The sequence below is a fragment of the Cupressus sempervirens genome, chromosome 9 (assembly GCF_028749045.1).
Source record: "Cupressus sempervirens isolate cs-2001-9-10 chromosome 9, ASM2874904v1, whole genome shotgun sequence".
Classification (NCBI taxonomy): domain Eukaryota; kingdom Viridiplantae; phylum Streptophyta; class Pinopsida; order Cupressales; family Cupressaceae; genus Cupressus; species Cupressus sempervirens.
In genome coordinates, this window is record NC_143126.1 from 302,191,149 (window position 1) to 302,216,524 (window position 25,376).

The 25,376-nt window shown below is 35.4% G+C and overlaps 1 protein-coding gene across 2 annotated transcripts in view; it reads left to right on the forward strand.

Moving 5' to 3' along the window:
- The window catches only part of LOC149538604 (pre-mRNA cleavage factor Im 25 kDa subunit 2-like), a 74,344-nt gene extending 58,788 nt beyond the window's left edge, over positions 1–15,556 (forward strand). Inside the window, exons 5-8 of one of the 2 annotated variants that reach the window (XM_089799916.1) lie at positions 14,274–14,360; positions 14,470–14,580; positions 14,702–14,745; positions 14,904–15,556. In XM_089799916.1, coding sequence (XP_089656042.1) covers positions 14,274–14,360; positions 14,470–14,580; positions 14,702–14,745; positions 14,904–14,949 — 288 coding nt within the window. In that variant the 3' untranslated portion in view covers positions 14,950–15,556. Of the gene's footprint in view, positions 1–14,273; positions 14,361–14,469; positions 14,581–14,701 lie in introns of both variants that reach the window. The other variant, XM_089799918.1, reaches the window with a different exon arrangement.
- Positions 15,557–25,376: the final 9,820 nt, after the last annotated feature.

Consider the following 25,376-nt stretch of genomic DNA (forward strand, 5'->3'; position numbering starts at 1 on the left):
TAGAATGCTCAATAAGGTCACTATTAAGAATTGGTATCCACTTCCTAGAATTGACGACCTTTTTGATCAAATGAAAGACGCAACAATATTTTCAAAAATTGATTTGAGGTCAAGATATCACCAACTTTGTATTAAGGACGAAGATATTCAAAAAACTGCATTCAGAACTAGGTATGGGCATTATGAATTCACAGTGTTACCTTTTGGGTTAACCAATGCTCCAACAACTTTTATGAACTTAATGAATAGCATATTCCAAGATTGCCTAGATTAGTTTGCATTGGTCTTTATAGATGATATTCTAATTTATTCAAAAAACGAGGAAGAACATCAAGAACATTTGGAAAAGGTCTTACAAAGGTTAAGAGAACATAAATTATATGGAAAATTGTCCAAGTGTGCTTTCTATCAAAAGGAAATTCAGTATTTAGGACACATTATATTAGCTCAGGGAATAGTTGTAGATCCGTCAAAAATCAAAGCAATTAAGGAATGGCCTATACCCTAAAAATGTGACAAAAGTTAGAAGTTTCATGAGATTGGTAGGGTTATAGGAAGTTTGTCAGGAATTTCTCCAAGATAGCCTACTCGATTACATCACTTCAGAGAAAGGGAAGGAAGTTTGTATGGATGGAAAAATGTCAAACAACTTTTGAATGCTTGAAGGAAAAGTTAATTGCAATGCCTATTAATAGTACCTGACCCCACAAAAGAAATTCGTTGTTATAACTGATGCTTCAAGAGAAGGAGGAGGAGGTGTGCTAATGCAAGATGAGTAGGTAATTGCATACGAATCTAGGAAATTGAAGAATTACGCCCCTCATTATCTAGAATTAGCAACTATTGTTCATGCTCTTCAAATTTGGAGACATTATTTGATTGGGAAACCTTTTGATCTACGATTCAACCTTCATGGCCTAAAATATATTCTTACACAACCAAATCTTAATGCTAGACAAAGAAGTGACTGGAATTTTTAGTAGACTATGAATTTGACATAAGTTACATCAAAGGCAAGAAAAACAAAGTGGCAGATGCCATAAGTAGGAAGAGACACTTTTTTGCAATGGCTACTATAAATTTCAGATTAAAGGACCAGATTTTACATCTAGAGCATGATGAATTTTATGCAGAGATTAGCCTAGCTCTCATCAGAGATCCACAAGATCCTAAGTATTCACAATTTAGGATAGAAGAGGATGGGCTGTTAAGATATAATCACAGGATATATTTACCCAACAAACCTGAACTTCGGAGGATGATTCTGGAAGAATCTCATTCAGCTCCATATTCAGGACACCCTGGAGTAACTAAAATGTTGTCAGATATAAAACCTCTATATTTTTGAAAAGGAATGAAAAGGGAGATAACAAAATTTGTGGTAGGATGCTTGGAATGCCAAAGAGTAAAAGCAGAATAGATACCCAGCCGGTCTTTTGCACCCAAATGAGGTACCAGAATGGAAATGGCAGATAATTTCCATGGATTTTGTACAAGGATTACCTATGACATGGAATAGACACAATACCATTCTGGTAGTAGTAGATAGATTGACAAAAGTTGCTCATTTTATACCAAGAAATCTAACTGATGGAGCACCAGAAATTGCTCATAAATTTATAAAGGAAATTTTCAGATTGCCTGGAATTCCAGAAAAAATTATCTCAGATAGGGATGCTAGGATAACTTTAGTTTTTGGCAAACATTATTTTTAGCATTAGAGACTAAACTAAACATCAATTCAGCTTATCATCCTGAGATAGATGGTCAAATAGAAAGAGTAAACAAGGTATTAGAAGATCTTTTGAGAGTTTACCGTATGGATCGGCAATATCAGTGGGAAACATATTTACCTTTGGTAGAATTTCCTTATAACAATTCTTACCAATCCACCATTAAAATGGCCCCCTCTGAGGCTCTATGTGACCGCAAGTGTAGAACTCCTGTGAGCTAGAATCGATTGGAAGATAGAATTATTGTTGGGCCTGAAATGCTTAAAGAAATGGAAGAATAGATAATCCAAATTCGTCAGAGATTGAAGGAAGCCAATGTCATACATAAAAGTTATGCAAATGCAAAAAGAACACCCAGGGAATTCTCAGTGGGAGAAAAGGTGTTATTAAGAGTAAAACCTCAGAAGAGCACTATCATGTTTAGTAAGAATGCCAAGTTAGCCCCATGGTATGTGGGACCCTTCGAAATATTGGAAGTTATGAACCAAGTAGCCTACAGAATTGCCTTGCCATCAGCCCTTGCAAGGATGCACGATGTCTTCCATGTGTCATACCTTAAGAAATACATTACTCATCATGATCATATAATTGATTGGAGCCTATTACAGGTGCGAGAACCAGGGGTGGTGGAAAGAGAACTACTTAGAATACTCGATTTGTGTAAACTACAATTACGAAATCGAGAGGTGACTCAATGCAAGGTCCAGTGGGATCGGTATGCAGAGGATAATGCCACCTAGGAAGATTATCATTAAATCTTTCAAAAATACCCTCATCTTTTTTTTCTAGGGCTAGAACTTGAACCTTTGCTTTCTTGAAATAATCTGAATAGATATTGTTTAAGTTTTGTTGTGATATTCATCGAGGACAATGAAAAATTTAAGGGGGAGGGTATGTTACATCCCAATTTTGACCTAATTTTAAATTTTCTCATAGCTATTAGATTGAACAGATTTTTCTTTCATAATCATGTGAAGTAGGTAGTTATTTATATCCATTGTATTAACTGTTGATGAAGATGGTCGTTATCCATTATTTGTCATGTGATTTTGGAATTATGGTTAATAATTAAATTCTTTTAAATATTTATATGAAAATTATTATGGAACTTGTTATTATTGTGGAAGTATATCATGGGTGATTGCAGGAGAAGATGAAGGGGGAAAGCATTGCTAAATGGGATCAACGGAATGGGATACTAGCTTAGTCCAGTCATCAGGATTGATAGGTGTGACTTTAAATTGCCTTGGTAAGGACCTAGCGACTTGGACTTCAGGACACAATTGAAGGACCCACATGAGCTATTAATTAAATAATTTAAAACATAAAATAATTTAATTAAAATATAATACGTACCGCAAAGGATTTTGAATGATCTTTCACCGTATCATTTTAATATATACCTATGTACGTACACATAGATATAAATATAAAGTGACACCATAATATTATTTTCTTTATAATATAATGATGCCACCTCACAAATATATCTACGTGTACGTAGATAGATATAAACCATAATATTTTTGATTTTTAACCTTCAAATCTTCTTCCATCCTTTTATTCTTTTCTTGTTTATAACTAATTGAACACTTGGCACATTTATTTGGCGTCCAAGAGCTAAGACATTCTTTTATGTTATGGCTTCTTGGAAGCCAAATAGTCCTTTACCCTTTTATATATTTCATAAGGTTGGGAGAGACTGAGATATACAAAAAAATCACATACTCGACTTCCTTTTAATATTTCCGTTTTCCCTTGCTCATTTCCGGCTACCATCTACAACCCGATACTTTGAAAATACCATATGAATTTCTGCAAGTTCCACTCGAATCCTCTGCATTATTTTAGCAGTGCCATTCTTGTTACAATTTGCCTTATATTAATCTTTCCTTGCTGAAGTCGTGATTGTTTTTCCACATTGTGGTTACGCTTGTGAAGCAAATCGAAGAAGAGCTGATACATAGGCATCTAGCAAGACTCCAAACATTTCCAGAATTATATCAGGTTATGTGGTCCATCAACCTCCAGTATTGTTATAAAATTTATTATCAACTTCTACTGTATACCAAACTCCTTAGTAGTAGGCAACTGTTATATAATCATCATGATTAAGTATCAACAATTGACCCTCTAAGAAGGAGTTGTTATGAAATTAATAGTAAAGTATCCATGACATAGAATCATGTTTTATATATGCCATTGATAATCATAACCAAATGATGTTTTTTGCAAGTCTTAAAGAACATATTTCTTCAAATCACAGAATGTGAAAAAGTGAAAACATATAATATTCATGATACAATTGAGAATCAACAGACAAAGCCGAATTGCTCTGAGATTCTGAGCACCTAGGACTCACCCACTGTATAGCCATGGAAAAGGTGAGATGGAATTTGCAATGACATGGAAGTGAAATCAGATATGATACAATAAATCTAAAATAGTTTTTACTTAATTGCTCATGCTTGTCCCTATTGTTGTTCCTCTGTTGTCAAGTTGAGCAGTGGTGATCGAGTCCTTGAACCCATTAGAAAAACCTTGGCCAAGGTCGTTTAACGACATGTTTTCCATCTAAGATCACTTGATGTTAGTGGTGCCAGTTATTCAGACATGTCCGTCCATAATTGTGTGGACATTCTAAACTCCAGAATGCTCAGGTTGCTGGACTAAAAGTATCCCAAGCCCGATTTCGGGGTAGGTAGAGCCTTTCTAATTCAATAGATTGTGTGGGGGTAAGTATGGTACGCGGTTGAGAGGTTAAGCCTAAGTCAATGCTTCTCTTATTGAAAGCCGAAGCATGCACAACCAACTAAAGACTCATCGGATAATACTTGTATGTTTCCTTTTCTTCTTCTCATGTTAAGCATTTGCTTTACTTGTATGTAGAAAAAGATAGTTAATCATTATCATAGTTATAATTAAATTCAGTTAAATTGATCATTGATACAGTTATTTCAATTAATCGTTATTTTAGTTATTTCAATTGATTATTGATATAGTTATTTCAGTTAATTGTTATTCTAGTTATTTCAATTGATCATTGATATAGTTATTTTCAGTTAATCGTTAATATAGTTATTACAGTTGATCATTGATACAGTCATCTCAGTTGAATATGGTTATTTTAGTTAATTGTTGATAAAATAGTTAATGTCCTATGAAAAAGAATTCAGTTATTTGTTCAATAATTTGTTGGGTAGAACTTTGTATAAATCGTGATTGTTACACTTAAGATGCTTTGTATATCTGATATATCTCCTCGTAGGTCACACATATCCCTCTTAGCCTCTTCCTTGAACTTACTAAGTTCCTCATTGGGATTACTATCCTTTGTTGCTTCCCAATCTTGATTAGAGGATTTCTCTGGTGTGAGAGCATTCTTTTTGCCTCTTGTTGAAGGCCCCGTCATGATGGAAACCAATATTTTTGAAATAAATTAGACAAATGAAATGTAAATTCTCTGATTTATTTATTTATTTTTTACTGCAACTTACTAGGGCCAAGATACCCTTACTCGGAAAAAATCCCAAAAAAATTATCAAATTTGCTACCTTGAGAGAGAATTTTCCTAATTTTGCAATATCTTGCCTTTTTTTTTTCAATTTCTCCAAGGTTTGAAATTTAGGCTCCTTTACTATGTATTCAAAAACCCAATACAAGTTATACTCCAATTCGACAAGATGTGAGAGATATGAAGATCTCAATAAATTGTGTAGAAGTAGTAATTCTGCGATAATTTTCTCAAATTTGCTCCAATTCCTCTAAATTTTGGACTATAGCTTCTTTAATATGGTCTTTCAAAAACCTTTGAAAATCTTTGAATTTTTTTTTTAAATCTAAAAGTTATGCTCTTCCCAAAATTGCCCCAATGTTGAGAAAAAATCGTGCCTCTATGGTGCCAAGATCACGCTCTGATACCACTTGTAATGAAATAACTTGCATGATAGAAGAAATAATATGAAATTTTATATAAATATTTGATAATAACTGAGAGTAATAGGCCAATTCAAGGGGAAAACCTCCAAATATCTCCAATGAGAATACACTTCACAATATGATGTTGAAATAAGACTCACAACCTCCTATATATACCTAATTATGCTTAGGTTGAATAGACACAACCCTACATAACACCTAGGCTGACCTACCTACCTAAATAATAATATAAAAATGATAACATGACTTAATTAAGGATTAAGATAGCCACAAGTTGACTATTCATAACCTTATATACACCAATATTAAGGGTGTAACATAATATCTTTGATCCATCTTCTATCATGTTAGCTAGAATAGCTAAATCCTTCAAAGTTCCTTATATAATGTTTTAGAATCTCTCCATAATTTGACAACTCATAATTGAACTTTGTGTATGGTTACCGATACATATAAAACTACTGATAACTTCAACCATGCCTTTGCTCACTACTTCAAACATTTTTGACAAGAGGCATCACCACTAGGAAAACGCTATCTTGAATGTGTCCGCCACACATAAAAATCAAACCTTACTTAATCACTGCATGTATGCCTTTCAATGTTGTGAAGATGACAAATAAGAAGATTTTCACTTTACATTTGCTAGTCGCATTCCATGATATGGTGCCTTCTAGAAATATTTTCAAAATAGGATTGAATTCAACATCATCAAGCTAGACCAATTAAATAGGTCAGGTGTTCATGATGGACTTTATGGATTGCAAAATGAGAGTCATGAAACCCAAATCACTAGAATTCAAATAAGGATCATTGACTAAAGTGACACGGTGACCCTTCTTGAAAGTGTTTTACACTAAGTGCTCAAAACTTAGGTTAGCCAAATAATGAATGAAATTTTAAATTTTGGCTAGTTTAAAATGGGGTCAACAAACCCAAAGCACTACAAGGTTGTTATAATATTTGGTTGGCAAGCTTTTGGAGATTAGGTGTTGTGGCACCATAATCTTCCAACCACAAATGTCCAAGGATTAAAAAAGTCATTTATAGTGTGGTGAAAATTCCAATAAACTTAATGAGCCAATAATAAAATTTAAAACATGTTATTCTTTACTTGGTTGTAGGGTTTATCTGATGTAGGAGCATCTTGGGTGCCCAGTAATTTCTTTGGAGGACTTGGTGGAATGCTCGGTTTCTTGTTCACCAACTTGCTTGGTGGTGGCTTTGGTGTTCGATTGTTGTTTGCTCATTGACGAGCTCGGTTACTTCTGGGTTGTTTGTTCATTGATGAGCTTGGTTACTTCTTGGTTGAGTGAGCTCAGTTACTTCCTAGTCTTGATTCACCCAGTGGGCTTGATTACCTACTGGTTCATTACTTCACCGAGTGAGCTCGAAGTATTCTCTGTTGCTCAGAATTATCATGTTCCTGGTCTCACTGAGCGGGTTATTTGGATCTCTATCGAGGCCGACCTTAGCAATTAATTTGGTTTGCGTGATGTGGATGGATCTTGGGGCGTGTGAAGATCTTGGTTCTTTTCCTATGTGTATTTAATGTCCGTTGTAAGCCAACTTGTGGTTTGGGTGTTTATTAATATGTAATGTGCTAGGTCAACTTTTGGCTTGATCTAGTATAAGTAGGGAGTCTTGGGGGGTTTAGAATGAGACATTAGTGAGAGGAGAGTCATCAGTAGTTAGGGAGTCAAAGTATGGAGATGGATGTTCACATCTAAGTTATATTCTTCTTGTATTGGCCGCAATCGGGAAGGCCTTACAACCCACATGTTGGATTTAAATTTTATAGTTTTGGTTAATGAAAGCGTGTTGTTTTGGATTTGAATCCTTGTGTTCTCCTTCATCTTCCATTGTGTGATTGTTTGTTGGGAGCTAGGTCAGCCTAATTGGGGGTACACTTGGTCTTGCATTGCGTCAGATGGTATTAGAGCGGATTTCAATCTTGTGATGATTGCGTTGTGTGGATCACTTGTTCTAGAGCCCTAGTTGGTGATCTTAGTGTGGGGGGACAGATTGTGATTTTACTTGCACTTGAAGAGGACTTGCTGAACGATCGCTTGGTTGCGAAATCTAATGCGTGGGATGAAATTTTCCTTGTGCGAACAGATCACCGAATTGAGGTAGGTTGCAAAGATGGAGAGCAAATCGCCGAATGGGAGGCAACTGAAGTCTTGCAATCAAATTGCCGATGCGAGGTAGTTGCACTTTAAGAGGAATCAAAAGTATTTAATAAGAGGATTGACGACTAGGAACAATCTTGCTTGAGTTGGCATCTGAGGATTAGAAAGAAAGTTGTTTGGCTAGTTAGAAAGATTGTGCAGAGGAGAAGACAAATCATGGAAGTGCATGATGATGAAGAGGTATCTTTTGGTTTTCATGAGTAGATGGACGAATCTGACATGGAAATTGCAAAGCAACTTGTTGTGGACAATGAGATTGTTGATGGTGAGGTTGAAGAGTATTTACATGCTAATGAGGATTTGGAGTTACATGTTACTATTGTCATGGATCTAGGCTTACATGCTATTGACGTTACCAATTTGGATGTTGCTCGTGATAAGAAGATGAATTTACTTGTTGCTGATATGATTTTCATGGGAAGATTTTACAGTTGCTGATTGCAAGGATATGTTGCATGGATACACTATTGGGTTAGTTGTGATTCTGGTGTTTGAAGGGATGAAGAAGAGAGTTTAGATTTGCGTGTCTGTACTTTTGTCTTTGTTGGATTGGAAGCCTTTGGTGAAGATGAAGTTGTGGGTAGATAATTCTCTTGGCATTAAAGTGTGGGACACACTTTTCTATTTACCTTGGGAGTCTGATGTAGGAGCATCTTGGGTGCTCAGTAATTTCTTTGGAGGGCTTGGTGGAATGCTTGGTTTCTTGTTCATTGATATGTGTTTGGTGGTGGCTATGGTGTGTTCAATTGTTGTTTGCTCACCAATGAGCTCGGTTGCTTCTGGGTTGCTAGTTGTTCATTGATGAGCTTGGTTACTTCTTGGTCGAGTGAGCTTAGTTACTTCTTGGTCGAGTGAGCTTAGTTACTTCTTGGTCTTGATTCACCGAGTGGGCTCGGTTTCCTGCTGGTTTGTTGTTTCACCGAGTGAGCTTGGGGCATTCTTTGTTGCTCAACGTTGTCATGTTCTTGGTCTTACTGAGCAGGTTATTTGGATCTTGGCATTTAATTTGGTTTGCGTGACGTGGATGGAATTTGAGACGCATGAAGATCTTGGTTCTTTTCCTATGTATTTAATGTCCATTGTAAGCTGACTTATGGCTTGAGTCTTTATTTAAAATGCAATCTACTAGGCCGACTTGTGGCTTGATCTAGCATAAATAGGGAGTCTTGGGTTTTTTAGAATGAGAGATCAATGAGAGGAGAGTCATCAATAGTTGGGGATTCGAAGTTTGCAAATGGATGTTTGCATTTGGGTTATATTCTTCTTGTAGTGGCCATAACCAAGGTCTTATAGCTCGACATGTTGGATGTAAATCTTATAGTTCTTGTTAATGAAAGTGTGTTGTTTCGGAATTGAGTTGCTATGTTCTTCATCTTCCACTGTGTGATTGTTTATTGGGAGGTAGGTCACCTCCATTGGGGGTACACTTCGTTTTGCACTACATTGGTATCTCCTACATTTGCAATCAAGTGAAGAAAACAATGACCCCTCTTCCCTCTTGTAGCTTTGTAACTCATCAAGTACAAGGTCTCAGAGGTCCAAATCAGCAACCAATCTCTGAATACATGTGTCCATGCCAACTTGAACCACTATATGTTCTTTGGAAGTGCTGGCGAAGTAATACTTGGGGTCCAAGTAGTAGGCAACAAGATTAATATATTGGTGGAGTTATCATTTCCACCTATGATTGATTATGTTCCATATGGGTCTATATTTGGTCTTATTTGATCTATATAAGTGCTGAATGGCCTCGCTGGCCCTATTTGTAACCTTATATAGATACCCCATGGGTTTTTTATCCCCATCAACAATTCGTAGAACCCTCACCAATGGTTCTGACACCTTGACATAAACAATTTAACAAAAACCAGCAAATTGTAATATTCAAAAATTAAATAATAAATCATCAATCAAGCTTTGAAAACTTACATTGATGATCTTGTCCATTTGCTTGCCAAATCGAACATCAAATACAACGTTCACAATGTTCTTTGACCAAGCATCTTGGCATAATGACTCTCTAACCATTTCACACTCACAAACATACGTCTCATGTCGTTCAATGTGGTGAATATGCTTTGCGAGTTGAGAAAATTAGTAGTAGGGCATGCAACCCCTTCTCACATGAGATCCTTACCACCAATGTGCTCTCTCATATGACTCAAGATCCATGTGGGATTGTAGATGTACATTGCAATATTCCTTCCGTCTTCAACCACCTTCTCCACCCAACTCAGTTTCCCTAGGTACTCAAGGAGCAAGTCAAGACAATGGGTAGCACAAGGGCTCCAAAATAATGTGGGATGCCTGTTACTAGCTTCCACATACGTAGCTACATTATCAGTCACAATCTAGATAATTTTACCCACCCCAATTTCCTCTACCACCTCATCCAACATGTTGCAAAAATTCTCTGCATTTTTCATTTAATCATCAAAGGCATCAACTGATTTTAGAAATACTAATTGCACTCTTGAAACAATTATAAAGTTGACGACCGTCCTATCCCTGTCATCTGTCCTCCCATCGGATATAAATTATAATAGTACAACCTCTTTGTTCCCAAATTCTTTTTTGCTCTTCCACAAGTTGATGAATGCTTTGGATGTTCCTATAATAATGGTCCACTCATCTCATAACGAGTTGGGGGCTTAAACCCCTGACACGGTCATTGCAAAAACCAATAGATCCCAATATAGCCTACACAAAGCATTGAAGGGAATATTGTTGTAGTACCAAAATCTTGCAATTGCCACCCTTGTCTTTTGATGCATCTTTTTGTTCCTGTAGTGCCTTGCAATCTAGGTTGATCGCTAGGAATGTTACATGGAACCCAAGAGTTTGATATATGTCCGCTTACATTGTTGGATGACGATCCTTGAATCTGTGGCCTAATGGAAGAAGTCTCTACACCTGTTGGCAACCTTGTAGAACTAAAATCTCCCATTGAGGTTGCCATGACATATTCTGTCCTCTTTTTTGCTATCTTCTTTTGCTCATATGCATTAAGGCTTGCTATAGCCTCCCTGGTAGACTCTTCATGAAAAATGTCACATGGTGTGATATCATGGTCTTATATCTTTCCAATGTGATATTTCAACCAAGTTATGCCCCCACTCATCAACTTAGGACAATGGTTATATCTCACATCTCCTCTTTTTGGTTCCGGTGTCCCATGTTTCCAAAAATCATCCCTAGTTCTGCTGACATTTTCTACAGATATTGATTTTGTTACCTGTAAGTCTGCACATACAAGGATAAATAATTAGAAATGTTGGACAAAAAATCACAAATAAAGAAGACAACATGCAGAAGCAAAATATTCATGTTCTATCTAATTTTGAACAACGATAAAAGGTTATCAGACTTTTAAAGTGGGTAGTTGTCTAAGTTTGAGATCAAATTTTGACCATTAACCAAGTCTATGAAGGAAAAAGATTTTGAAGTATGTTAGAATCTGTTACATAGAAAAAACAATTTAGGTGGCAATATGAGGTTTTATATCAGAAATTGGCTATACTACAACATTATATTGCTTCTTATGCTCTCACAGTCATTATGAAAGATTGATTTTGAAAGGAAGTTTTTTAATTTCAGTTTGGTAGGTCTGGAATTAGGATATTGATGTGTTCAAGTGCTTCTATAGTTACCAGCTTTCAATGTGCAAGAGGGGCTTAAGGGTCCAGTAGTGAATAGTTTTTTTCAGAGCTGTGGTGCGTTCATAATTTTGAATGCATTTTTTTAAAGATCTCGGCATGTTCCATGGGTATTGAAAATACAAATTTCAGTCACATTATAAATATTAAATATACCATAATCCATTATACAAATTACAATAGACTGGCGGAAAAAACTTAGTTTTTTAAACCTGGGAATGAACTGTCAGCAATTCTGCAGAATGTCGAAGCTTGAAGGTGAATGCCATTGAAGCTTGAAGGTAAATGAAGGCATCAAAGGTGAATGCCATCTGTAAATGAAAGCGTTAATGCTGAGAATGGCATCTGTAAATGAAGGCGTCGTCCACCAAAAACGTTACATTTTTCATCCACCAAAAATGACCACAATAAATAACCCCACAAAATATTATTTTCATTACTTTTCTAACTGCAAAAAAGTTATGTTCCCTTGAGTTTTTGGGATGTGGACAACAAGGAACAGCGGGATGGGTTTTTGGGACGGCAATTTTTTTTGCCAATTTTGGGGACATTGGGGAAAGAGGGACGGCTATATAAATATAGGAAAAATATAAAATATATAGGGAAATTTGCATAAATACATTACATTCATACGAAGACATGGAGAAACCATGCCATTTAAACATCATAGAACCTTAACATACAACATTTCAATAATCAAACTCAATGCTCAATATGCTATAATGTATTCATCATTTGAAATTATTGTCAACATGCATGTAATATTAAAATAATAACATAAAAATTTGAAATATGCGCAAGAACATAATTTAAAATTCATTTTCAATAGCAACAGGAACAACAACCCACCTTCCAAATTGAAACACAATACTATCATTTAACTCTGAAACTACACTTCCAATTCAATGCAAGTGGATTGATATTAATACAAAAAGGTCATCTATACAGTTCTGATCATGATACACGTTTGTTGCAGTAAGACAGTATCTTGATTGCAATTTCCAATATTCACCATCTCTTCAACAAAGGACCCAGATCAACTCAGGACAAAACAAGCACTGATGTGTTGCCAGAAAATGACATAAGCATGCATGTTCTAGGTCTATAATGCACTTTTCAGACTTTACCAGCACCTTGTAAACAGTTTGCTATATAATTCTGAGCATGTAGTGTGACTGTAACAACAATATAAGGTAATGTTGTCAAATACTAATCAGAGGGCCCCAAATAGCAGGAATTAACTATCAAACAGTAATAAACATGTTAGGGTGAGAACTTGGAAGGAGGGGCCCACTTAAAAATAAAAAATGAAGATGTTTTATAAAAGAAAAAATATTTTTTTAAGTGCTGATGTTGTCTATAAAAGCGGGGATGCCCATCTGTCCCGGGGACTTCCAAGGCATCCCCAACTGTCCCTGGGACGTACAAACGTCCCCCAAAAAAGTTCCCAAAGTCCCAAGTTCTTGGGGCATTTCCTGGGAATTTTTTGAAAAGGGGGACGGGGTGGGGACATACCCTAAGCTGTCCCCAAGTCCCCAAAATGTTTCTGGTACAAGGACGAGGGTAACAAACATCAAACAGTAATAAACATGTTAGGGTGAGAACTTGGAAGGAGGGGCCCACTTAAAAATTAAAAATGAAGATGTTTTATAAAAGAAAAAATATTTTTTTAAGTGCTGATGTTGTCTATAAAAGCGGGGATGCCCATCTGTCCCGAGGACTTCCAAGGCATCCCCAACCGTCCTTGGGACGTACAAATGTCCGCCAAAAAAGTTCCCAAAGTCCCAAGTTCTTGGGGCATTTCCTGGGAATTTTTTGAAAAGGGGGACGGGGTGGGGACGTACCCTAAGCCGTCCCCAAGTCCCCGAAATGTTTTTGGTACAAGGACGAGGGTTTTTAGGCTGGGGACACGTCTCTGGGTTACATCCAAAAAAAAGTGTGGGGATTCCGTTGACTTGGTCACCGATATGAACAGAAATGTATCATGATTTCTTTCATATTTTTTGTATAACTTGTGCCGCGATTCTGATAAAATTGCTGACAATTTTAATGGACATAATATTATTTTTGTTTTTGACTCATGATATATCTGCTGCATGCGATATTACCGCGAGATTTTCAACCATTATTTAAATATTATATTTACTTTTGACAACTTTATAAAAAAATAAAATAATTAATGCTCTCCATAGAAAAGTGTGTAGCAAGTTGATCCATCTTTTCCTTTTCTGTGTTTGTTCTTTTATTAGTGAAGAGCTAGAGTGTGGACTCTACTAAATTCCTACTGTTGTGCTTTTTTCAACTATTTATCTTTGATATCACAGCAGTAACTCTTATTGTCAAGCTATATTACTGGCATCATCCATTCTTTTAGTGGGATGTATGTGTACCTGAAACAAAGTAGACATGAGAGTGGTCAGAGACAAGTACAAGATATGAGAAGGCAATTGCAGAGTTTGTCTCTATGACCTCTAACCTTTCAAATACCTTGTTTAGCACTTCACATCTATGGTTTGGAGGTATTGATCAAGCAAGAATATTATTTTAGATCATTTATAGGATCTTGAGGGTTTGCTAGTACCCAAAGAGTGTGCAATGCGAAAATGTGAGCTTCTGTGCAACCTTAATGTTCCTTTAGCTTTATTTTTTAGAAGTATCAGTGGAATATTATCTTTATGGTTTTTTATTTTTGTCTCTTTTATTTTTGATACTGGGAACCCACTTCAATGCTAAACATCGTGTATAGTCTGCAGATTGGAGAATGTGTTGGAGCATGGTGGAGGCCTAACTTTGAGACATTAATGTTACCATATTGCCCACCACACATTGCTGAACCAAAGGTTGGAAAAATTTAATATTCTTGTTAGTTATAGTAATTACTAATTAGATGTCAACACATTTCAAACTTAAGAATTGAAATTGTTCACTAATTATTACAATTTCATCCAGGAATGCAAGAAAATATATGTTGTCCATTTGCCTGAAAAAGAATATCTTGCGAGTCCAAAGAATACGAAAATACTTGCTGTTCCATTGTTTGAACTCTACAATAACATCCAGGTAGAGGTGACGTTAGCAAAGACTTTACAAATATAAGTTGTTTCTACTTATTTATTTAGAATGTATAGTGGCAATGATTTGCAGTATTTATATGTTGCATTTGATGAAATATTGATTGTAGGCATATGGTCCAGAGCTCTCAAGTATTCCACCGCAACTATCCAGGTTCTCTTTAATTCTTCATTAGATGTGCTTAGCTTGCATGTTCTCATCTTGTAAAATAGCTTGATGGAGTATGTTTGTATCTAGCTTAGCTGAAAAGAAATTGTACATTAGCAAAGATGAAATGTATACAAAATATTAAGCTGTATATTACTATATAGAATGCTGATAAATGAGAAGACTGTGAGGGGTGAGAGTGGCCACTGATAGCACAGAAAAGTTGCCTGCCTGGACTTATGTATCATGGACTCAGAAAGTGTCCACTGATGGTACTTCTGGTGATATTTATTGGGACACATATTTATGTGTCTATGGTAAAAGTAACATATTCGACTGTTCTTTTGAGAGTAATAGTTTATGGTCTACATTTATAAAACCACTGGCAAGTTCCGTATGCATCTCAGCAACAAAATAAACTTTGAAGGATGTGCTTATCTACCAGAAGTTACCAGTGAACATATGAGGATCTGAGTTAAAATATTGTACTATGGGGATGGCCAAATCTTTCAACGATAATGTCTATATAGACAACATAAAGAATCCAGTTTAGATAATTGTAATGGTATTATTTGGAAACAGGTATCTATCATCAAGAGTACAAACTAAGAGGAATCTGCTGGTCAACTATTTTGGACTTGGTGTACCCAAGACAAGATAGAACACAAAAAGTAGGGATGACTCTATAAAACCCCCGGCTTGTAAAAAAGAAAAATAGCTCTCAGAAGATCAATTTTTAGCACATACTCTTCTGTTTAGCTGAATAGCCCATTACTTATATTTCTGGAAATTCCATATGAAAATACATTTTGTGACATTTGTAATGTGAGACTTGTTTTTCAGCCTTAGCATGTTTTCTCTTAATACAGTATCAAGACTGTAATTATGACCTTTTTTTGGCTTGTTATAAATATGTTGTGCTGATAATCTTTACAGTAGGTCTTATTTACTTATTTGGTCTCTTGTTCTTTCACTAATTCTAGGAACATGTGGACCATGCATGTCTCTCATTCTGCACGTTTTTATAATGGGAGATGAATCGTACCAGTTGTTTATTTCCCAAAATGGTTAACTTTTGTGCATTCTGGGTTGTATGTTGGGAAAAACTCTCTTTGAATGCAAAGTTAAACAAAATTGAAAATTATAATTTGAAAATAGTATCTTATTCGTTTAACAGGAAAATTAGAGTATATTGACACAATTTAAAATGAAGTAGTTGGTATGGAAGCACAACTTAGAAAATGAGGATGTCAATTACCTCATTGAGAATACCAAAAGGAGTAATTGAAGCAGTTCAGTCTTAGGGATGCCTCGTTTAAGAAGCTAATGATGTAAACAGCATATAAACTGACATGAACAACAATACTAATAGAAAACAGTACACAGAGTTCCATGCCAATGTACATACAACAAACCTTGGACATGCCAGAGGGTTGCCAATGCTTCCTAACCACAGATCCATGGGTTCCTCTGATAGAGGAATGACATCCCAATCAATATTCTGTCCATCATCTCCACAGCGTTTGTGGCTTCTTGTTTGGCTCCTATGTCCAATATTTAACAAAACTAAACACAAGATGCGAGCCAATCTTAACTACAATCCCATTATTTTTTATGTTGTATTTCAAATCTTTGTTTTTTGTTCCATCTATTTTGGGCCAACCTTGTTAAGTTCCAGCTCATTTGGATTAGTTGGGATTTGAACCTAGGACCTTCCATCTGTTAGGGGTGTGCTATACCAACTAAGCTATTGCACCTCTATGGATAGCCTATTGTCAGTCTAGGTATTGCTTATCTCCAACATCCCTTTAAGCTACATTGCAGGTGCTTGGTGCTCCTATCCGAACTTTGATACCACTTGTTGAGCTGCTGTCCATTTGGACTAGCTAAGACTCTCTAGGACCATCCATTTGGTACTAAAGTAGTAGTAATGTAGTAGGGGCACAACAATGATTTGATCTATTTGCATTGGTGCATCATCCCTTAGCCTAGTATATACTTAAATGAAAGTCATCTTCCCCTTTCAAAATCTCAATGAATGAACAACTGTTATAATCTCAGATTTTTTTTCATAGCGTGCACCAAGTCCCACTAGTATGAAACTTCCCAACTACCATTTTTAGGTGTGAGCCTCTTAGGCATCAACAAAAGTCCAAGTGATTTTAATTTAGGCAAAGGTGTATGTTATTATGAATCTATTTTTGTATGCATTTGAATTTACCCTTTTTTCTTGAAATGAGGATAACAATACCTATGGATAATATTTTTTTCCTACATTTTTCTATTTTTTCATGTGGAAATGAAAACCTTAACTTTTGATGAGAACCTGCATTCACAAGGAGTAAAAAATAAACATATTGAAACTGTAATTTTTGAAAAGCTTATAAGAATAGCTATATACTAGCAAAACATAACTTTGAAATGATTTTATTTGAACCCAAGAGGTAAAGTAAAAGTGCTTTTTTTCCATCACTTTGATAGGTGCAACATAGACTTCATTCCAAGTATGATTTAAGACTAGAGGGTTTCTATCCAAGGGGGGTTCTATACGAGAGGTTATTTTAAAGAGGTTTTGATATAACTCTCTTAAATTAATTCCTTCAAATGTGAGCTTTCAAGGCTTAAATCATTATGTTTAAAAAAAATTGATTTTGGGCTAAAGATCAAAATTGACAAGGTTTATAATCTATTATTGTGAAATTGACCCTTATTAAAGTTAAAAAAAAAAAAAGATTGTAATTGATGATTATGATTATGATATCATTTTTGAATGATGAAAACAATTTTAGATTTAAAATAATATATATTGATGGTAATGTGGGAAATGGATAAAGGTTTAAAAAAAGACTAGGAATGACACCATTAGATGTCTTGGACGATGCATTAGATTAGTCAGCAAGATTGCATGATTTGAGATTTCATTCATTTGGGTTAAGTATTTGGCAAATGTTTAGATTATAGGGGAGGCTTGGAGTTAATGACAAGGGAGAATCAAGTTTACATACAATGATGAAATGATGAGGGATTGTTTAGATAGGGGATAAGCTTCTAATTGTAGGAGGGGTTGATAATGTATGCTTGGAGTAAAAATGAGTATATAGAGGAGCAACATTAATTATTTTCCATGAGATAGATGAGAAGACAAGGGGGATTAACATCAATTAAAGGTGATTTGGGATGGATCTCTAGTGACTATAACATGTCCCACTTTTGATATTCCATGGAAATGGTTTTTTTTAATATTGAAAAAGTATAATCAACAACATAGAGAACTTTCATAACCTATTTTTACTATAGAAAAGTGCCCCTCTAGTTTGTCGGGTGGTTTTCCATAGTTGATTTATGTTCCTCATTGTTATATCTTTCTTATCCTTTTCTACAAGGTTTCAGGTTCTTTCAAAACTTGTTTTTACTTAATGAAAACATATAGAACTTTCATCATGAACATAAACCAACCCTCATCAAGATACAAAAATGGAGGGAGGTGCCTTAACCATCTAGGGCTTAACCTAAAAGGAACTGCACATATTATTTTTTACATGAGCATCCAAAACAACACTGGATTCAAAAAGCTCGCTATAGACAAAAAAGGAGCATATTCTAGGAATTCTAATAACCATGACCCAACTGAACAATAGTATCAATAGGTGTTGTTGCAGAGACAACACATGTTTGCCCCTATGTCACTTATATTCTCTTCGCAATGATGCCTATAATCAATATTATTTACATGAGGATCTAGATGACATTTCTCCAGAAGACTGCTAAGCTCATCAATCTCTGCTTGTGTAAGAAAACTTTGATATTTCTCAATATACTATGCTACCTTGACTTCATCTTTGTAAATTTGCAGAACTCCATTGTGCATCAGCTTCATGAATCTGGACTTTGGAATCTCCAAGCAGTAGGACACCTGTCACATAATGTAAAATTATGTGTTTAAGATTAAACTCAATAGGGCACCTTCTGACATTTTGAAATATCTCCTTGTTCCTTTCCTTCCAAAGAAACCATAATACTTCACTAGTAAGAGCAAACCAAAATTTGTTAAAAGCTAAGTCAAAAGATCTCACATAACCAGCCAAAATTTCACACCAAGAGAAACCAATATTATTTTTCCAATCAATTGGAGATCCAAAGAAAATGATCTAGGCTTTATTAGCATAAATACACTAAACAAAACATGCTTAAAACTCTCAGGCTTATTACACAACTTGCAAGTCACAGACTCAACATTAATGGAAGACAACACTGACCTACCATCAAGCTTCTTGATCAATAACAACCATCTAAAATGAATAACCTTAGGCTCATAGGGACCCTTCCAAAAATAATTAAAGAAAAAATGCTAGTTTGAGAAAGGACAGTCAAGATCCCAACCTTTAACTATATGAAGGAACATAGAGCGATCATTTTTAAACATTCCATAAATCTGGTTAGCAGAAGTGTTTTCAATAACAGTGCCATCTTTCCATTTTATATTTTTGATAAAAATATCATCATTCATGATTTTCCCAACTTTCTCCTTGCTTATCACTTTGGATAGGAGAGTATAAGTCTTCCTTTGAGATTTGGGGATACCAAACTTACTAGATATCTCATCCCATGGCCCAGACCTGTAATTCACCATTAAATCACTGATAAAAGAAATGCCCTTCTCATTCCACTTTTTTGTAGAACAACTCTGAGTAAGAGCAAGCAATTTATTATTCAAATACAAACCCCATCAGATTGATTTGTTAGCAACAATACATATAGGAGGCCCCCCCAATGATATTCCTACAGGAGATGAACTCCCTCACTTGTAACCATGTAGACCAAAGGGAGTTAAACACTTTAGACCCAAAAATCTTCATCTTTTAAAGTCTCCCATAATAATATCGCAAAATAGAATGTTAGTACCTTTCTTAATCACATATTGTTTAACATTGTTTCTCACAAGAACCTTCCAAGGTTCATTTCCCCAAAAAGCTTTGTATATCCATTTAGCCACAAGAGTAATCCCCTGAATTCTAATGTCCTTAATCCCCAGCCTCCCCAACTATTTTAGGAGGCAACACCACTCCCATTTAACAAAATGTCTTTTTTTTGGATCCCAAGCCATCCGACCACAAAAAATCTTTGAGAATTTTTTCAAGCATACCAAATTGAGATTTAGTAAACATTCAGGTCGAAGCAAAATAAACATGTTTGGAAGAAAGGACCTTCTGCACAACCGAAACTCTCCTTGCCAACAATAGGGAGTGAGTTTTCCATTTGATATGCTTTCTATTGATCTTGTTGAACATCCACTCCCACATATCAGAAAATGAAGGTTCCAAAGAAAATGGGATACCGAAATATCTAGTAATGGTATTAGGCCTAGTCCATTTCCAACCCATCTTAACCAACTAGGAGGTATCTCCGTCCATCCTTGAACGAATGACTTGTGGGGGGCCACTTTGGCTCCATAAATAATGTAAAAAAAATTAAGTCTATTGAAAGCCACATAGAAGTTATCTTTAGACATTTCCAAATATAGAGCAATGTCATCTACGAACTGAGCATTGATCAATTCCTCTAAATTAGGGAGAGTGTGCCCTTAATAGGAAGCCCCAAAGAGGAATCCTTTAGTATGTAAAAAGAGAGCATAGTATGTAAAAGAGAGCATCAAGAACAATCACAAATAAGGAGGGTGTAATAGGGAAACCTTGTTTAATAGACCTCTGAAGAATAGTGTTTGATAGTTCCCCATTCACATCAATAACAGTAGAAGAATCCTAAAACAAAATTTCAATCTACTTGCAGAAGTAAGGAGGAAATCCAAAAGCTTTCAACATTCCAATGACAAAATGCCATTTAACTTTGTCATATGCCTTCTCAAAATCAAGAAGAATCATAGCCACATCCTATCCACTAGCCTTAGCCCAATTCATAGCTTCCCAACTAGTGATAAGGTTCTCCAAAATGTATCTTCCCTTTATGAAACCAGTTTGAGTGACTAAAACAATGGTTTTTGTAATCTTTGCAATTCTTCTAGCTAGCACTTAAGCAATAATTTTATAAGATAAATTAAGTAGAGCAATAAGCCTCCAATTCTTAACTAGGGATCTATGCCCAACCTTGGGGAGCAATTTAATGACCCCTCTATTCATGGTGCTGCCTAGAGAACCATACTCAAAGGCATCATTGTAAAACAACAAAAGGTCTTCCACAATCCATTCTATATTATCTTTATAAAATTTGACAGGCAACCAATCCAGTCTTGGGGACTTTTCATTAGCCATAGCTTTGATGACCTCTTGACTCTCCTCTAATGAGATTCTTCTATTAAGCTTATCACTTTCAATTTCAGAGACCTTAGGGATCATCAAGCAATCTTTCAACTTTTTATGCTGATCTTAACCAAACTCAAAAGCAAACAATTCAGAATAGAAATTGAAAAAAGCCTCCTTAATTACCTTTGGGTCATTTGTTCCGCGACCCTCCGCCTGAATATCTTCTATCATTTCTACCTTTGTTTAGCCCTAATGATGTTAAAAAAAAATCTAGATCTTATATATCTGTCTCTTAACCAATTCATTTTCTCTTGAATCGTTTGCCCTTGGATCTTATATTTTTGTAGAAAACCTAATTAATGCTTGATATAGACCAATTCATTAAGAAGCAATGGGTCATGTGGTTCATTCTGAAGTGCATATTCTGCATCATTTAATTTGGTTTTGAAGATCATTTTCTTCCTCATTTATATCCTTAGCCACATTTTTACCACCAATTTGATATTTTTTTTTCCAAGATTCCACTAATTGACACCATTGGTTAACTGGCCTTTGAGACTGATTACACATTTTTGACAAGAATGTCACCATTCTGATAGCCTCTTTATTGTTAGGATCCTTGAGCAATGAGCTATTTAATTTATATACTTTGCATCTGTTACTTCCATTGCTTACAATTTCATCCTTATTTATCAGGATCCTCGAAGAAATGGGAGTGTGATCTGACATTGCAACAGGTGACACAGTTATTGGAGAGTGACCCTCCTCAAACTGAAAGGAAAAACAAATATTCACAGTATACCTTGTCCAATCTATAGTAGGCTCTATTATGACCTTGATTATTGCACCATGTGAACCAAATGTCTTTGAAGTTTTCCCTATTATTTTATGAAGGATGTATGAAATTAAAACATCTTTTGAATTTTAACTAAAAGTATTGTTCATTACCTTTCTATGAGTGTTTCAACCCACCTTGTTTATCACAACTAGATTCCACCATATTAAAGCCTCCTGTAAAAAATTAGTATGCTTTAGGCAACTTAGATGAGCACCAATCCCATAACTTAGCTCTTTATAATCATTTGGGGCATATATATTACATACCCCAATTGTTTCCTCATGCTTAAATTTCACCCAGAGTGCTCTTTGACATGGTGATCACCCATGTTGAAAGATGGAGTCAGCCCATTTCGGGTCAACCAAAATGGCCACCCCACCTTTGCCTCTCTCATGTTCAGAATGAAGCCCTATGACTTTGTCCCATAGAAATTTACTCATAAAAGATGCTTGAAAACCAATAACTTCAATTTCTTGCAGACATATGATGTCCTTGTCTTGAAACTTATTATGACATTTTCTAACAATATATTTCCTTTCTGACATTTGAAGTCCTCTAAGATTCCAACTGTGAATATTGATCATCATGAGGGGGATTATTTAGAGGGAGGCTTTAGAGCCTTATAAAGTCTTTTAAAACAATTCGGGATAGCATTCTTGCTACCAACACTACCAGAGATAGATCTCTTCTCATATATCTTTTTTTTCTAACATCATCAGTGAATTGTCCACCCAGGTCTGCATCTAAAGTCTTCTGAATCAAAAGTGAGGGAGTACTGACCTCCTTAGGTTTAACAACAATATGTCTAACAACTTGTGCCTTTTCATTAATGGATATGATGGCAAGTTGCTAAGCATTCAATCAAGTAGGGATCTCACCAAGGCTATTCTCGACAGAAACAACTGGAGAGATCACATCGAGGGTCATGGGATGAACTTCACTAGAAAAATGTCCAACATGAATAGCTGAGATCACCTCAAACTCTCTATCATATAGAGGATTATCTAAAGAAACAAACCTACCACACTCCATTGAATTAGCCTCAGAAGAAATCTTCGAGGGAAAATAGTGATTAGAAATACAACTATCCAAATTTTCTTTTAGGGTAGGTGGTAAACCATCCTTAGCCACGACCTCATCATTATTAACCATCTCCAGAACTAGTTCTTTAACATTATTAACATTCACCTTAGCTTTATCAAAATGCAATTTAAGAGCCGAACAATTTTTCTTTATATGCCCGTTAAGCTTACAATGAAAATAGGCATGCAGATTACCTAACATAGAGACTTCCCATGAGAAGTTTTCTCCTTCAAGGTCTAGAGAAATATCAAGAAAAACCACATCAGGATCAAGGGCCACAAGAATACAAGCATTCAAATGGGGGAGAGTAATTCTAGATTCTTCAATTTGCAAAACAGAACCTAAAGGACTCAAGATATGCGAAATAATGGGCCAAAATTCAACTTGGAGATATTTAATTTCCACCCAATTCGACATGGATCTTTTTATAACTTTTTCAAAATTACCATTTGTTGACCATGCATATGCTCTAAATAAAGAATGACCAACATTCCAAAACCCTTTTTTTAGGATTCTCTCCTGCATATTATGATTTAAAAAAAAAAAACAAAGTGCCCTTTTTGAAGCATTCTATAGAAACTAACATGCAAGCCAAATTTCTTACCCCAAACTACATTCAACCATTCATCAAGAAATTTACGCGAAGGTAAAGCATTAACATCTAAGAAAACAAAGAAAATGACAATATTTCTTAATAGATTTTGCTATGCTCTAATTGCTTTAACCATATGCTCATTGGGAGACAAGGTTAGGGTTTTCAAACCATCAGAAAGATTGCTACCATCTTCTTCTCTAGGAGCAACTTCACCACCATCTCCGACATCTCGTCTATCTCCATGCACTGTGGTTCTTCCACTCTATTAGAACACTCTGCAACTATTTTCTTTTCAAACTTACTCTCAAAACAAGTCAACATGGGACAAATTGGAACTGCAATATTAGTAAGAACTACTTTATAATAAGGTTTCTCACTCTTCTTCTCATGGCCTGCATTGCCAATGATATCTTCACCAAGACCTTTCTTTCCATCATTACCAGAATCCTCTAGTTTATCATTACCCAAAGTGTTTTCCTCCACCATTGTATCATCATTAACAAACTGCATCCTCACCCGACAGATCACTTGCCACAACATCATCATTTCCATCCATCTGCTCTGGTTCACATGCACAAGCCAACAAAGGAGCATAACAACCTAACCAAACTGGCACAGAGGAGAAACGAGACACAACCTAAATGCAAGGGCAAACAAAACAAAAAACAAGATAAAAAGCAAATGGCACGACAATCAATAACAAAAAAGAGGGAGAAAACACATCAATAACACGTAGGGCCACCAAGGCTAGCCAACAATGCCACACCTCCATGGAAGATATATTGAAAATATAGTCAGAAATTATACAGATGTTTTTGTGAAATGGTTTGAGGGGTTTTCACACACAAGAGGGTAGCTTGATGGATATGGAAGTAGAGGATTCACAAACTACACAGTGATTACATGAATGAATTATAGATAAAGTAAGATTTGTATTGCCAAAATCATGCCTAGGGATTATTCTCTCACCCTTATCAAGATCAAAAGAGAGAAGGGATGATAATTAGATAGAATGAGAAGTAAATGGATATGATAGATGCATAAGTATTGTAGGTTAGGTAGGATAAGAGAATCTTGTCCTTAAGAGCTGGTTTCCCATAGATAGGGTATTTACTTGTCAAGGATGTTTTCCAAATTCTAACCATGATACTTTCCCAAAACACAATAGATATGTTTTTCACCATTGGCCAATTTATTTCACCTTAAATATATATTTTTTCATTTGTGAGGTTGAGGATATGTAGATTATATGTTGGATGGATTGTTGTAAATGGGGTATTAATGATGTAGAGTTCGATTTAGGATATGCACATATTGGATGAAGGACTAAATAATTTTTATTCATTAATCCTTGAGCATCCAATGGTCATGTAGCACAATCTTACTTCTCTCAAAATATATTGTTATAATAAAACTATAAACTATATATCAATTTGGGGAAAATCATTTAATTCAATATCAATTTATATTGAGGATTAATAATAATTGTTTGGGTTGATTGAAAGGTTAAAGAATAATTATTTTATTAGATATTGTTGGTCAATAGATTGGGTATTTTGTTAAAATGAATCAAGCCTACAAAAATCTTCTCCATTTTACAACCACCAAATAATTTGCTCTTTGAATTGAAATGTACAACTCCCTTGCTACAAACACCAAACAATTTTCTCTTTGAATTGAAAGGTACAAATCCTTTGCAACAAACTATACAAAAAAAATGTAGTTTTAGTAAATTTAATTGGGTTCGTTTTTAACTAAAAAGCAGGGAAAGGCCTTAGTAAACACTCATCACCACAAGATCATGAATAACTATCACAAGATTCTCTCTCTCTCTCTCTCTCTCTCACACACACACACACACACA